At 41.0% G+C, this 16,614-nt stretch overlaps 1 protein-coding gene across 2 annotated transcripts in view; it reads left to right on the forward strand.

Moving 5' to 3' along the window:
* gli2a (GLI family zinc finger 2a) overlaps positions 1 to 16,614 on the forward strand; it is an 83,545-nt gene that overhangs the window by 51,230 nt on the left and 15,701 nt on the right. Inside the window, exons 4-5 of one of the 2 annotated variants that reach the window (XM_026294661.2) lie at positions 8,599 to 8,804; positions 12,575 to 12,772. In XM_026294661.2, coding sequence (XP_026150446.1) covers positions 8,599 to 8,804; positions 12,575 to 12,772 — 404 coding nt within the window. Of the gene's footprint in view, positions 1 to 8,598; positions 8,805 to 9,978; positions 12,773 to 16,614 lie in introns of those variants that run through there. The other variant, XM_026294662.2, reaches the window with a different exon arrangement.

Consider the following 16,614-nt stretch of genomic DNA (forward strand, 5'->3'; position numbering starts at 1 on the left):
TGCACCAAATTCACCTAATTACTATGTGTCATTTCGGCAAAATATAGCAGGATGTTGGAAATGGGCACTTGGTGGCAGTATATCGTCAGTGGCTGGTGTCTGCCCATCAGGATTGGACTTCCTGTCTGAAAGATTGTTCTAATTCCATATGGAGAGGCCTTCATCGCTGTTTGCATGTAATATAAGGAGGGCTGTAATTTGTAATGTCACAGTGCAGATCCTGCAATTCTCACTGTTTTGCTTGCTACAGCGCGACAGTACTTTATACAGAAACAGACCGGAACACTCTGCAACTCAGTATGCTAATTTACATTCTCCTGCAGCTTTGAGCCCAAGTGCAGTTTTGATTGCATATAATTGTTTTATCTTTTCAGTTTCTCATTAAAATGAAATGCACATAGTGCATAGTGTTTTTTTACATTACACATACAAAATGTATGAACTCTACAGTTCAAGAAACTACAGGATAAGGTAAGAAGCTGTGTGGGTCTCAAACCACAGTATGCGACAAACAAACTAGGTTATGTTGAGTCATCTGACAATATCTAAATAGGTAAAGTGTTTTTATCTCCAATGCTATACATTTAACAAGACTACCGAGTTGTCCACCCCTCAAGCAAATTGTGTAAAGGATAACAAAAGCATGAGAGAGAAGTTCAAATATTAGCCTTCTTTCACAAACCACCTGGCAAATGGCTGCTAAGTGGACATGATTGATGGACTGTTACATTCAGAAAGAGGCAAGAATTGTTGAATGCGGCCCCACGCTTCTGATGCTGGACAGGTGTGAGGGCAGTGAATTTCAGACAGTATTTGATTATCCCTGTCGGTAAGGGCTTTTCAGATGCTGTTAGAAAAAAGCATGTCCTTATAAGCATGCAGCGGCTTTCTTATATGTACTGAGAATACATTTGGGAAAGCGAGAATTAAGGGCTCTGAAATTTAATTTTAAAAATGGTCTATGCAACATGTCATCATGTTTATAGCTGTTTTTTTCTGACCTGTTACAGGTCTAATAAAAAACAACTTTACATGTGACAGAAGATGGAAAGTTTTTGCATTTGTATCTCTCAGCCAATTTGTACATCCTTAAGCCAGGATTTAGAAGTAGCAACCTTCCGCTTGTGGTCTCCCTGCTATGCACGAACTTAGCATTACTGTGAAAGAAGAAACATGCCATATCTGAGGTGCCTCTGGAACACATTAGGATGATGAAACAGTACAGAAACAGAACTGTTAAAAGTCACCAATGATCTTCTCTTAGCCTCAGATAATGGACTTGTTTCTATACTTGTCCTCCTAGACCTCAGTGCTGCATTCGACACTATTGACCACAACATCTTATTACATAGATTGGAGCATGTGACTGGTATCAGAGGAACAGGATTAAAATGGTTCCAATCCTATTTATCAGACAGATTCCAGTTTATTCATGTCCATGATGAACCTTCCACACGCACTAAAGTTAGTTATAGAGTTCCACAAGGCTCTGTACTAGGACCGATTCTGTTCACCCTGTACATGCTTCCTTTAGACTATGTCATTAGGAAGCACTCTATTAATTACCACTGCTATGCAGATGACACTCAGTTATATCTATCTATGAAACCTGTTAACACAAACCAGTTAACCAGACTTCAAGCTTGTCTAACTGAAATAAAGGCCTGGATGACCAGTAACTTTTTACTTTTAAATGATGCAGAAAAACTAGTCCATGCATTTGTTACCTCAAGGCTAGATTACTATAACTCATTACTATCTGGATGTTCCAGTATCTCCATAAAAAGCCTCCAGTTAATCCAGAATTCTGCAGCCAGAGTCCTGACAGGAACTAGCAAGAGAGACCATATTTCTCCTATATTAGCTTCTCTTCATTGCCTCCCTGTAAAATACAGAACAGAATTTAAAATCCTTCTCCTCACATACAAATCCCTTCATGATCAAGCTCCATATTATCCCAATAGACCACTTCGCTCTCAGAGTGCAGGTCTACTTGTGTTTCCCAGAGTTTCCAAAAGGCAGAGCCTTTAGCTATCAAGCTCCTCTCCTGTGGAACCAGCTCCCAGCTCCCTGGGTTCAGGAGGCAGACACTCTCTGTTCTCTGTACTTTTAAGGCTAGGCTTAAAACCTTCCTCTTTGACAAAGCATATAGTTAGGGCTGGTTTCAGGCAACCCTGAACCATCCCTTAGTTATGCTGCTATAGGCCTAGACTGCCCGAGGACCATCGGTGCACTGAGCTCCCCTACCCTAACCCTCCCCTCCCCTCCCCTCTCTTCCCTTACCCCCCCCCATATACATATACATATATACAACGTATTTCCACCACTAAATGTCACTAACTCTCTCTTGTGCTCTCTCCCTTCCCTAGTTTGTGCTCTCCCCCTCTCTCTCTCTCTCTCTGTACCTTCTGCAGGTGACCCTAGTCCTGGAGCTGTATATTGCTGATGTGCAGTTACTGGTCCCACCAACCTGCAGTGTCTTGTTGTTTATTGTTGCTGTTCTTTATTCTCTCCTCTATCCACTCACCCAAACCGGTCGAGGCAGATGGCTGCCCAAACTGAGCCCAGTTCTTCTGGAGGTTTTTCCTCTCCACTGTCGCCAAGTGCTTGCTCATAAGGGATTTGTTAGGTTTTTTTTGTTTTTGTAAAGTGCCTTGAGATGATTTGTATTATTTGGCGCTATACAAATAAAATTGAATTGAATTGATGTAGTCATGGGATGACAGTAGAACTTGGACATAGAAATAGTGTTTATGCACTGTTTGCTGCATATTGTATAGTCAGGCATCTTCTGCGTAAATCCACAAGCCTTGAAAGCCATCCCACTGTGCCAGTGTTTTTGAGTGGGTAATTAGTATCCAAAATCCAGCCTTCTGTTCCCATAACCTCAATGGCAACAGAACAGACGAGAAAAACAGATACCCGGTCATTCCATAGATCATATTTATACTTTTTGGTAAGCAGTCAGGGGGCAAATTGCAGCACTGAAAAGTTGAAATATGCCTAAGGTTATTGTGTGGTAGAGCTGTGGCTTACACCACCCCTGTACACAAACAGATGTGGTCCCACTCACCAGGCAGTCAGCTTGTTCAAGGCCCGCAGCCATGCAGCACAGAATGTGTTGATTAAATACAGTGTACAAATCAGCCATTTGGGTTGATGTTGTTTTTTCCTTTCATTGTTTTGGTTTGGTTAATATGGAACAGCGGAGGGTGGAGAGGCGGGTGGAGGGTGGCAGGTGGGGATGGGAGTGAGTCTGATGATTGGTTGTCAGTGGTTTTGAGAGACATGTTTTTATCTTACATTGTTGCTAGTTGGCTCCAGCCCCAGCTCATCGTCATGGCTAATGTCTGAATTGGATGCTACCCTGAGTAACACACAAGAATGTGCTACTGAAAGGACAAGGGACCCATCAATCAAATGATAGTGAAGTTTCAAATCAATAGTCTGAAATTTTCACGGTTTATAGCGGTTTATAGCATGTTCTCAATGTAATTTTTCTGCACTCAAAAAAAAATACCAAATGGTATGTGACAGCAGTGGAGCCAAGTAATAGATAATTATCCTGTGTACAATCCCATCTCATTTCAATATATTATCCCTTCATCTGACATGGTTCTACCGGGCCCTGGGTACAGTATCAAGTTGTGTCCAAGTCTTCAGCATCCTGATCAGGGCCATAAAAACAACTAAGGCAGCATCTTATCATGTTCACCATGGTGTAGCATGGTGATTTGTCTTGATCACCTTTGCTGCACAGAAGTACAAAAGAGAGTGTGTCACATCATAATTCATCTCTGAGCCAGTAGAGAAAATACCAGAGGAAGATACTGCCTTTTGGGGCAGCTAGAAGGGCGGAGGCAAAAAGGAAACTGAAATAAGTGTGTGTCTATATAGTGTCACCTCACTCTGGACAGTTTTAGTTGGACAGCATCTTGTGGCAGAAGATTGTGGAAAGATCCAGTAATTGTATAAATGGAGATGACTCTTTTTCTCTTACCTCTGCACACCAGGCTAATCCCTGCAAAATGTTTGTGTGCTTTTATGGCATTGTTGGTTTTAGAGAATAACAAAAATTATCAGGCACTGCCCAGAATTTAATATCTAATCAACCCAATTATTGTTGACTCTGTAAGGCAGAATATGATTATAAAATGATTATGTATATAAATGTGTGTTTGAAAGCTGAACCTAAAGGCCATCACAAAGCCAAGCTGAAAACATGAACCTACTAGATTACAGAAATGCCTGCACACAAGGTAAAATTTGTAAAGTGCTCTTTTCTACTCCACTATTGTAGCCATTTAATGCTGTTTTAATATGACATTTTTACTTACTCACCAGTAGTCAGGCTGTGGTCTGCCCCCACCAGCACTCCAATGTACATGCACTCTGGTATGCACTTACTCATACACTCAACAAGCAGTACCATGTCCAAATCACTTTTTCTCAGGGGGTTTTAACAATGGAACAAGAGACAGTGTGTAATCACACAGTACGGAACATAGAGACAAATAGCAATTACCTTGTTGAAAGCATGTCATCCACAGGCTCACACTGGCTTCCTGTCCCCCTGTTTCTCCTCACAAGAATAATGAATAATTCTGACTGTCTATTGCATACATGTCCCTTTTATCAGCCACCCATATTATTCAAGTATGATGAAAGTTTCTTCAAATGGCAGTTTGTGATTAAGAGACAGGGTTCTCCCAGGGCTCTAAAGCCCTTTAAGAGCCACTCATTTACTCTGTGACTGAAGGCTCTGGAAAACACACAGACTTCAAGTAATATCTTGTCAGAAGAAGGGTGGAACAACATGGTTTCAATAAAGGTACCTGCCAGACAGGACTATTACTTGCAGTATTCTGACAGGCAATGGCAGTAAATTTTGCCTTATTATCAAAGACCGCATACACGCTCAGTTGTTTGATTGATAGACTGCAGGTTAACTGGTGTGTGTCGACATGCCAGTTTGCTACCAGCCAAGAAACAAATAACTATTGTTGATGGATATAGTTTAAAGTAAAATGTTACAAAATGGTTTGGTAGGTGGAGCTTGCAGGGGTGCTCAAAGGAAATTAAACTGATTTTTTTAAAGTAAGTTCACAACTGAAGTTCTAAACATCCATGAAGCATGCTGAGGATGTTTGCAAGTGTGAGTGTGAATCTCATTACCTCATCACAAAATATCATGAAACTAGCAAGCTATTCTTGATTTGCTTTAAAGAATCAGAGTATAATACTTCTCTTATGGTCAACAAATACCACAAGGTTAATAAAAATATAATTTCAAGTATTGCATATATGCATGTAGTCAAAACCGAATTCCACTGTGCTCTAAAAACTATTAAACAGGCGCCAAGTAGTCATCTTAACCAAAACCATACATTGTAAGCCAATATTGAGCCAGCCAGAAATACTCACAACCAGTTGCAATGTATATTAAATTGCAGCTGAAAATAGGTACTAAGTCACTTTAAAAAATAAAAGGATATGTTTGTAACTAGTTGGGTTCAGCATTAATGAGTTTTGGCTAAACACATCGTAGAAGAGATGGAAAGTACTGAGAGACTGACAAATATGTTGGATTGGGTATCATAGTGATATTTGTTACATTTGTTACATATAGCCTATTACATTATATATAGATTTATGATTTAGCCAATGCTGGGAATCTCAGTGTGCAGTGAGTTTTGAGTTTGGATAACTAGCTTTGAGTTATCCAGTTTGATAAGAAAAGAGAGCCAGCACCTGTGCCAGTTACACAGGTAGTCCTTGGTGAAGCACCCAAGCACTAATATGAGGAGGCACTGCCAAGCTCTCTGGGCTGCTTAGAGGCAGACAGAAGGAAGCATGTTTTTGTGTATGGAGCGTCTGTTTCTTCTCACTTCTCCCCTCCTGCCCAAAACAGAGGACTCTTTATGGCTGTTGGTAGGGGAAGAGTGGGCCTGACGGCAGAAAGTTGGCCTCCAGACAAGGCCAGCAGTTGCTTACTGGAAATGGAGTGAGGGCCGAGGCTCTGGGTTGGTTGGCTCAGCCTGAGCTGGGCAAAGCTGGGCTGGATGTAGGTTGGCATCTGCACAGAGACTGGCTGGGTAAGGATGGGGTGCAGAGGTGCTGCCAAGCATGGATGCTAGGTCTTAGGCCCACCTTTCATAGTCACAGTAAGAAGCTACTGTCACGGCTAGCCATACTCATTTCATCAGTGTCAGATGATTTTTTTTCAGTTGTACACTGAAACAGTATCATTTTAATATATGTGCATCTTTTGAATGGTAATCTATTGAGTGACCTCTGTTTTCACCATTTTCCTTGGTTTTCATATAATCTACAAACAACTGAATGTATCCTGTTGATGACATTGCTTTTACACCCTTTTCTTACATAAAGACACATGTTGTATACCCAGCTTGCAGTTGATGCTGCCAAGAAGGAAAAACACACAAATAAACACTGTTGTTTACAGCAGCTATCAAGCTTAAACAGCATTTGCTGTGTGGTACACATAAAGACAGGGATGCTGTTGATTTTATTATATTGTGTTTTTGTGTGTGAGTTAATATGTTGCTAAAGAATTGCTTCTAGTTTTGTGACCAGTTAAATAGAAGCGTCTGGAAACCGAGAAGCAATAATATATTACGTTACTTAGTAGTAACATAATATAACTTAGTAGTATGTACATGTCAGATGTCAGCAGGATCAGCATAAAGTTAGTTTTTGTAAAATAAGGAATATGCAAGCAAAGTAACCAAAGAATGAAACATTTCAAACAAAAACACAGTGGCTTAATTCCAGAAAGGAGGCTAAAGTGCCTAAAATTGAACTACTTTGTTACTCAGGCACATTGTGTTAGGCACTTTTCTACCTCACTGATAACACTACAGTGAGTCATTACTCTGGTCATTTCTGCTGAAGGGTGGACCTATTTTTATTGTCTTAAGGTTCATTGCCTTCGACCTCCATTGGCCTCCTCTTCTCTAACTCTGCTCTTTCTTTAGAGAGAATAGTTGATGACTTATGGTTACTATACTGACTCTAAATTGCCCATAGGAATGAGTGTGAGTGTGTGAGGTTGTCTCTATGTGGCCCTGTGATGGACTGGTGACCTGTCCAGGGTGTACCCCTGCCTTTCACCCAAAGAGAGCTGGGATAGGCTCCAGGAGATCCCTGTGATACTGGTTAGGAATAAGTGGGTATAGATGATGGATGGATGGATGCATGGATGGATGGATGGTTACTAAACTTCCATATGATCACAAAGAATAAAATGCCTGTCTGGAACATTTCACTGTGTATTGATATCCCAGATTTAGACTATGTCTTATGCAACATCCAACATTCATCAATACTTCCAGCTTATCTATTAATGAAGTCTCTGAATCATTCCTTTCTTGTAAATGTGTCAGCGTCTGAGTACTCTTTCTCTAAAGTTAACTTTAAAGTCTAATACAGCAACCCTAGTGCATTTTAATTAGGAATTCAGCTTTAAGTCCACAATCCCTGCAACAGACCCGGTTGAAAATTTATTAGTTACACTCACTCCCCCATTTCTCCTGCCTGAGTGCATGTCTGAGGGCTGAACGTCTACTAAGTGTCTTACTGCCCACAACAAGGCTCTTATCAGAGCTACAGTGAATAGTCCACATAAACAGCATCTTCAAAGCCCGCCACTGCCAGCAGCCAGCGGCCAGCAGAAGTTTTCATCTTGAGTTGATACCTCAGGGCTATCGGAAATTTATGACACCCACTTACCTGTGTTTCTGCAAGCAGTCACATATTACCTCCCAGAAAAGACAATTTTATTGTTTTGTCCAACGTAACTGCCAAGCAGCCGCACTGCAGTGCGAGTGCCCAATAGCGTCTGCTCTTGGAAGCTAAGTGGGGCCATGCCTGGTTAGTACTTAGATGGGAAACCAACTAGAAAGACCAAGGGCCGCTATCCTCAGGCACTAAGGTTGTGTCAGGAAGGGCACCTGTCATAGAACTTGTGCCAAATCCACAATGCAGATCAATTGATCTGCTGTAGTAACCCAGAATGGTAGTAAGCTGAAAGAGGAAGTCCAATGTAACTGCCAGGCTGTTGGACAATGTCAGACAAATTTTTTTTTTCATTGTTCATCATATGCAGTGTAATATATGACCCTGTAGTTTTGCCCACCCAAACAGACAAAGAGTAAGCTTTTTCATGACCTCACTGTTCAGAGCCCTTGGTCTCAACTTGTCTGCAGCTCTAGGGCTTAATAGAAGGTGGTGAACAAGAGGATTATTATGTATTAGCTGTGGGACTGAGGAGGAGAAAGGGTGTAAGTGGAGTGAGATTGCAGACACTTGTGAAATAACAGAAGTTAAGGCTTGTCTATGAACATACCAGTGAAGATTGCTGGTGATAATAATTGAGCACAATACAGTTAATGAAATTAACACAGGATGTTTCCATCCTCTCCATTTCTAACTGTTTTGCTCTTTTTATCTTTTTATCCGCCGTTCCATCACCCCCTGAACCTCTATCTTTTTCCGTCTTTATGCTCCACCTGGCTCTCTACCTTCCTCCTTGTATCATTCATTTCAATTTGGCTAATTTCACTTTCCTCTCCACAGACCTCCAGGACTAACAGGTAGTCCAGTCATCTCAGATATTTCCCTGATCCGTCTGTCACCCCATGCGGCAGCTGGGACAGGTGAGTCACCATTCAGCCCACCACATCCTTACGTCAGCCCCCACATGGAGCACTACCTGCGCTCGGTACATGGCAGCCCAACCCTCTCCATGATCTCAGCTGCTCGAGGACTGAGCCCTGCTGAAGGTGAGTTTGTTCATCAAGTTGCTGTTGGTGTAGAGTTGTCACCCATTCCTTATAATACAGGATCATCCGTTTTTGATACATAAAATGCTGAGTCACATATTTAATTGATACTGGGGGCAATATGTCCTGTGCACATTTTCCAAAGTGGTGAAAACAATATTAAGTAAAACTAAACCAGTTGAGAATTAGACGGATAAAGACTTAACGCATTGCAAAAAGTGCTGTTCCTCACAGTGCCAACAAACTTTACATTTTCCTTTCTTTGATCTCTTTGTCACTCCAATACCACTTACACAGCTGTAGCACAAGCTATGTCCATGTCCTGACATCTATCCAAAGAATAAAAGTCACAGCTAATCTTTCTTACTCTTCACTCCCTGTGTAGTCCACACAGTGTACAGTGTATTCACCCTCTGCTGATGACGCTGGGATTAGGTTAAAGTATTATATATATTACTCACCCCATCCTATGGAATTGTGGTTATATTAATAATCTGCAGATGCATTTGGACAAACAGGCATACAGACTTAGGCAAGACCTTTTACAGTTCTTACCTATGCCAAGCCCTGCAACAAAATGAGAGAAAAACATACATACAGTTTTCACATGGGGTCATTTTCTTGTGCACATACACAGTGAATGCTTAACATGTAAATTACTTTAAATGTAAACACCCTTCTCGCAGTCACTAACAAAGTAATCTATTTCTATTTATTCTATTTCTTGTGATGTATTTCAGATGAAGAATAAACTGCAAGTGATGTGGAAAATTGTTCAAATGGCAGCTATTCTGCAGCTGCTTTGACCAGTTAACATTAGGGAGGCGAGATTACAGTTGAGCGGGTTTAGAATTAATATATCCTGTTCACTATAAACAGTCTGTCTGCTTGGCTGGAGCTCAGTGCAGGCATACACACCATGCATTCGACTAAATAATATCTAGAGAATCACCTTTCTTTAAGCATACTGTGCTGCATGGGTGTTGTTGGCGATTTGTGAGTGTTTCGGGCTATGCTTTGCGGTGCAGGCAACTGTTTGGCACATTTTATATGTACAGTGTACTTGGGCAAGGGAGACAATGGAAATGAGAACAGACACAAAAATGCTATGTCCCTGAACTACTGAGTTCACACAACGACAGACCTGTCTTCACTTCCCCTGTTTAAACAACAGGCCAAAGAAGAGTGGAAACACAGGCCTGCACCCGACACCCATAAATCATCAAGCATGCGCTGCTGGCGAGTAATGCCTCCTCACCTTTCAAGTGAAGCAATGCAGGAGAGATGCTGTTTCTGATAAAGTAGTGGAGAAGTATGGCACCAAATGGAGGGCACTCTGCAGCTCTGCACAACATAAATAAAGTCTGTAAAAGCACCAAACTCAGGGAAGCGTGTGTAAACTTCTGATAGGTATACCTGTGTGCCAGGCTTGTGTTTCATGTTGTTTGTGAAACCCTAACTGCTCTGTTATACTATATAAATTACCACAACCTCTGCTGTAATAACATACTCATTAATTCTGGAGCAGTTTACAGAATACAGTGCTCTTTGTCCATAATAAAACCACTGCTTTGACCTACCATTTGTTCGCAGTCAGAGTCAATTAGGGATTGAAAGAACACATGAAGCAAACATCAAATTACCTGGCAAAATCCAAAGTATCAAACAAACAATGCTGTGCAACTTCCAGGTATCACTGGCAAATGTGCATTATATTAAGCTAAACATGTTCGACATATCTAAGAATTAAATCAAAGGACTGTAGCTTTCAACAGTAAATACCCTGTAATGTTACTGAATAAAAAATAGGTTTTCCCACTGGTTGTTATTGCTTTTATATAAGATGTTATGCATGCCTTATGTGCATTATGGGCATGATATGCACATTGTTTACTGACATTTATACAGCTGGTGATCCTTGACTTTTCCTTTAGTGTCAGGGAGAGGCTGTGGTTTTGACAGGAATGACTTGACAAATATGGAAGTTTACTATTTGATTGGTACAGATGTTCATATTCCCCTCAGAATGAAGTGCAATCATTTTGGTGACTTCTTATATTTGTATAACCACTGTCAGGTAATTAACAACTGAGACAAACTATTGAGATTGACATGTTAAACATCAATGCTGTCCATCAAACAGCATATTCAGTATTGTCACTATGAGTGGTATTCAGCTCAAAGCAATGTTGCACCTAGGTGTAGATCCACAGACTTGCTTGCATGACTGTAGACACTGTAGCAGTGTTTGAAATCACCCAATTTACTAGATACTGCATTTTATTTACCCTCTGCCGTTCTGAAATTTATGCACCATACATTGCCCTCAAAAATTCACTACACATAATTTAGTGCAAATAAACCCACAATACACTACATTTTGCAGAACATTATATTCCAACACTATTCCTCATTGTGATGGAAAATTATGCTTAGGTGGCATCCATAATCTTAGTTTACATCTATAAAGTAAGTGTTATTATATAGAGTACAAAATGAGTGAGAAGTGGGTAGTGAATCTATAAAACTACTGTAGGAATTGTCCTTATAATCCCTGCTTTTACCATTGTAACTTTTTGTCAGGTTTTAGTGGGACCAGTGGAAATGTGTGGCTATGTCCCCTCATCCAATATGTTTATAAGACATTCAAAAACACTCAAATCAACACAAAGGGAAATCACAGGAATATGCCTGGATCACTGCTGCTGCGGCACATTCACACTATATGTGCACTGTTACCACAGCCATGACCTGACAGGTTCTGATGAATCCAGATTTTGGTTTATACAGCATTTATGTGTATGTGTCTGTTTGCACAGAGGGTGAGGGGAAGTTATGGTTTTGCTTCCCCACTACCCCACTGTGCCCCGCACCCAGTTTTACCAGTTCCCACTTTGTCTCTTTCAGCATGCATATAAATCCAGCACTGACCAACACCACTGTCCATTCCACATACCTACACCAAATGAGGGAAAGGAGCAGGACATGGAAGAAAGGGGGACACAGGCACACTACAAAATATGAAGCAATCCATATCTCACTGTTACAGTTAGTCTTATGACATGTTTAAATGTGGTTTTACTGAGTGCAGGTGATGTACTCATTGTACATTGATGTTACCTTTTGCGTGTGCTGCATTCCAGACTTCCTCAACATTAAGAGGGTGTGTGTGTGTGTGTGTGTGTGTGCGTGTGTCTGCGTCTGCGTGCACCTGCACTCTGCATATGACTTCAGCCTGTCAAACGTAATACATACACAACACCAGAGAAATGATGGTATTCCATCCCTCTGTAGCACCCCCCTCAGCTCCCACACCCTACTGCTCCTTCTCTCCATTGCTTGCTTTACTCCCTAGAGGTATTTCCTATAACCCAGCAAGGACATCAGACATCTTTTATCAAAAGCCTCATGCCCTGGGGCATGCATGCTAGCACACATTTTTAAATCTGTAAAGCGGTGCCCTCGTCTTCTCTCTCTGAGTCCTCCTTACAACCATTCTGTTCTTGTCTATTTTTATCATTCTGTCAAAGGGCATGTCAGATTATGTATGTGAATATATTACTTCATTACAGGATAAATAGGATCAAAATGTAATGTCTTGTCTGAATGTTTCCACTGGGTTGTTATGATCTCTGCACTGAGCTATTCATTCTGCAGTGTTGTATTACAGGATAAAAAGGCATTGAAGCTCTTTTGCTTCGATTTTTATTTCAGGAACAAAAATAAAAGTTAACACAGTCTCCCTGTTTTTTTCCCCTTTTCTGCTTCAGTGACCCATGAACACTTAAAGGACCGTGCTCTGTTTAGTCTTCCCCCTCCTCCACCTGGGGCTAATCCAGCAGAGTACTACCACCTGATGACCAGCGCTAGCCAGCGAAGCCCCTACAGTGACCTGCTAATGCAGAGTGGTGCAGCTGCGGCAGCGGCTGCTGCTGCCCATCTGCCTGAGTACATCAGCCCTGTGGATGGTGAGGCAAAGAATTATTGCTTTTGTCTACTGACAAAAAAAAACTATAGTTTTACTGTGCTTGATGAATTTAGACTCCATAGTAACAACATGAGTGAAGTTACAACAATATCACTGTTATCACTTATAGCAAAAATGCACATTTATGTTCATTATCACTGGTACAAAAGTAGCAGCCAGACTCAACAGCCATCATGACCTTTGCTTTCAGCACCAGGCCTGTTGATACTATTATTTTGTTCTTTGTTTTGAGGCTATGGACATTAAACTAGTAAAGCTTTTTACACATATACTTTACATACATTGGGATCACAGTTAGCTTAGGTTTGAGGGTGGATATACTCTAAAATCTCCTGGGCCAGGAGCTTATAAAAACACGGTTCCTTAGAGCTACTCATTCTGTTGACATTTCAGATTTTTTCTGTTATTATGAGTAATATCTAACAAAACAAAGCCACAAACTCAGAGAGAGCAGCCTGTTCTTTCATGTCAATTAGAACCTCTGCCCTCTATCAAGATGCAGTCAGGCACCAGAACAGACATTTGATTTCAGCAGCAAAATGCATCCAAGAAACCTTCAGCCCTTATGAATGGGCAATAGAAATCACACAGAGTGGGAAACTGTCCGTGAAAGTCAGCCCTTTCGATGCCTGATAATCAAATACTCTCCTTGGCACTGATGCCTGTCCTTCCCCAGGAGCCCGCGCCCTTTCTTTCATCATGTCCAACCACCCACCCTGAAAAAAAACTTCTCTACTGCTTTCACTGCTGCAGTATCATGCTCTCAAAAAACACTGCATCTCACTAATGCAAGCATCCTTGCACAGGTAAGAAAACAAAACAGAAAAATCATTGAATCTGATATGGGACTTCTTGCCAATTCATCTTAAATTACCTCAATCAGTTAAACACAGCAGTTGTGAAAGGAAATGGTGGTTCAGAATTAGGAGCCTGCAGAAACTAAAGTCCACCTCTTTCTCCTCCCTCTTCTTCTGCCATTTACTTCTCTACAACCAGCCTCCTCAGAGCTTGCCACTGTGCAGCTTTGCCCACTCTTGTTTGGTGAAGTTATTTGCTCAAATAGCCACAGCCCCCACCTCCATCAACCCCACTGCCTGCTCTAATGCAGCTTTCGCCACCATCCCAGCAGCTTTTATTTAATGTTCTACCATGTGGTCAGGTTTGTCTGGAGGCTCTTCCACTGTGGCCTCCAGACACAGGGCCTATATTGACCAAGGTGGCCAACTAATGGTCAACACGGGCAGCCACGGCCTGAATCAAAGACCTTATTTACTGCCAGTGTGTGGGAGGAGTATTGGCAGAGGTGGCAAATATGTGTTTCATCCCTTAATGTTAGTTTTGGATGGTAGTGTAGATAAAACTCATAATGAAAATCAATTTACCGGTATGCAGTAATATTCAGCAGACCCACCGCAAGAACTGGGAGCCCTCAGTGAACCCATAGCCACCTCCCTGTCTTGCTGCTGTTTTCCCCTCTAAGTGAATTACAAGGCATACAGTTGAACCATGAAACACTGAGTACCGCTGTGAGTAGCACACTGGTGGAAAAGTTGTGAACACATGCGTTATGTTTTTTTTTTTTTTTTTTTAACAGAGCTGTAGGTCTTACCTGTCCTCATGAATTTTAGAATTTACTGTTGGGCATATCTAAACCCTGATATTTAAACACAGGAGTTTATCTGTGATGTAAAAGAAAGGCCAGATTTTAAAATGCTGTGATGTTGTTTTGAGTGCCACAACTACAGACCACCACAAACTTTTATTGGACCTCCTGCCTTTCGAAATAATTGTTGGATTGCTCTGTAATGGACAGGACTGCTAGACAAACATACATGATGTTAGAAGCATCTGGAAAGGCTATATTTCTGTTTATCTTGAATCATACATAATTTTTCTGCTCATTTTGAATGCACTGTTGTCAGGTGTTGTCTCTGTGAAAACACTAGTTGTCAGCTGTGTTCATTGTACCAAAGTAAAAACTGTAGCTCATGTCATACAGTAAGCTGGTCTTGGTCTCTGAACCTCAGCATCATTTGCATTAGCACTGCTACCTCACCACCTCATCTGTAAAAGTAAATATAATCACATTAAAGTATTTGACATTGGAAGGCAGTCAGAAGACTGTTTATGTATGAGTGAGATGGTATGTAAGAAGTAGGCAAACAAATGTTAGAGTGGCTTATGGGATAGCGCTGGAGCTCTCAGGACAAAAGCAATGGGCAAAAGTAATTGTCTGCCATTCTGAGCAAAAGTTCAGTTTAGTGATGATGCAACAAAGGGTTGAGATAAATGTAGAGGTGGTGGTGAGGAAAGAGAGAGGGTTGCTACAGAAGGTTTGGTCCCCTTAGACAGCTTACATAAACACTTAACTATATGTTGGTTCATGAGCACATGGGTGGAAGTGCATAAACACAACAGCAGCTTTGGGGTGGACACTGGGGGCTCATAGAGGAGTCAGTACGAGCACCTTTGCTTATAAAATTAACAGTGTTAGTGAGATTTAGCAGGGAACATAAACATTGTCCCACTATGGATGGCAAGGGGGTAACTAGTTGGGTTAAGATGCAGAGACCTGGGGCAACATTACTGAATTTATCCCTTGAGTATATAAATATAGAATTTTTACATTTTATAAGTGATTTTTTTGGAGTGTTGAAAATCAAAAACCCAGATTCATACCGAAGCTATTAAGTATTTATTAGTTTTTAGTAGTTGTTAGGCAAGTTTGTGTTTTTGTCACAGTGTAATAATGCTGTAGTGTGCTTTCTTTACTGTAGATTTGGAATTGTGTCAACTTAGGAAGTAACAGCAAGGAAAAGGGACAGGACTTGGACTCCCCATTTTTTAGTGCAGTTTTATTGTGCAGTTTTGCTGACTGGACAGAGGCACTACTTATAAGGTTGGAGAAAAGAAAAATGTAACCATGTGTACCACTACATGAGAAATTACATGAAACATAACATATAAGTGGCTGCAGCTTTTCTCTGCAAGACGGACATTGATAGCACATCATTGGCTATGTTTAGAAATGGTAGATCCTCCCGCATTTGAGTGTGGAAATAACTCTACTGTTTGTATCAGCTCATGTGTTCATGTGTTCATAAACATAAGAGGAGGCCACAGAATTCTCAGAGGAGTAGCTACAGTAAAAGCTTTCATTCATAAATAGACACTTAAATCTCAGTCTAAAGTTGTAAGTTTCAGATTTGAATTTGCTTACTTGTTTTCTGGCTATTTTTTAAGATAGAATTGATCAAAGAATCAGTTATGGGAGAAAATGTTTAAATGTGCTCGAAGCATGTCCCTGAGAGTGAGCTGGTTCAGGGGATTTGCACAAATGTCCAATTGTTTTCATTGTCCACAAAGCCATTACACTTAGAACAGCTCAGGCCAGTGCTTAAAATAATCACACACAAAACATACCACTATATATGTATATATCTCTAATATCTGTCTGTCTGTATTTTCAAATATACTGTTGCCAAGTGGTGGAGAGTTGTGTGTTCATGTGTGTTTGTGAAGTTTATTACAGGTAAGATTAGGTTAGTCCAAGGACATAAACTGGAACAAGGACAAACTTACTATAACAGAACTAGCTTGCTGGAGGCATTGAGAATTCTTTGGAGCTGAGGTAAATGCATAGATTGAGGTGGTGGTTAAAATGTGGAGGTGGCAAGCAGAGTTTGGGCACCATGCCCAGAAGAGAGAGGCAGGCACCAGGCGACCAATCCACCAGGTTGTGAAGCCTGTTTCCTGCTTATAAAAAGGGGGATATTAATATGGTTATCTCCCATAAAATCTGTTGGCAAGGCAGCAAGCTCA

This window comes from Mastacembelus armatus, chromosome 21, assembly GCF_900324485.2.
Source record: "Mastacembelus armatus chromosome 21, fMasArm1.2, whole genome shotgun sequence".
NCBI lineage: Eukaryota > Metazoa > Chordata > Actinopteri > Synbranchiformes > Mastacembelidae > Mastacembelus > Mastacembelus armatus.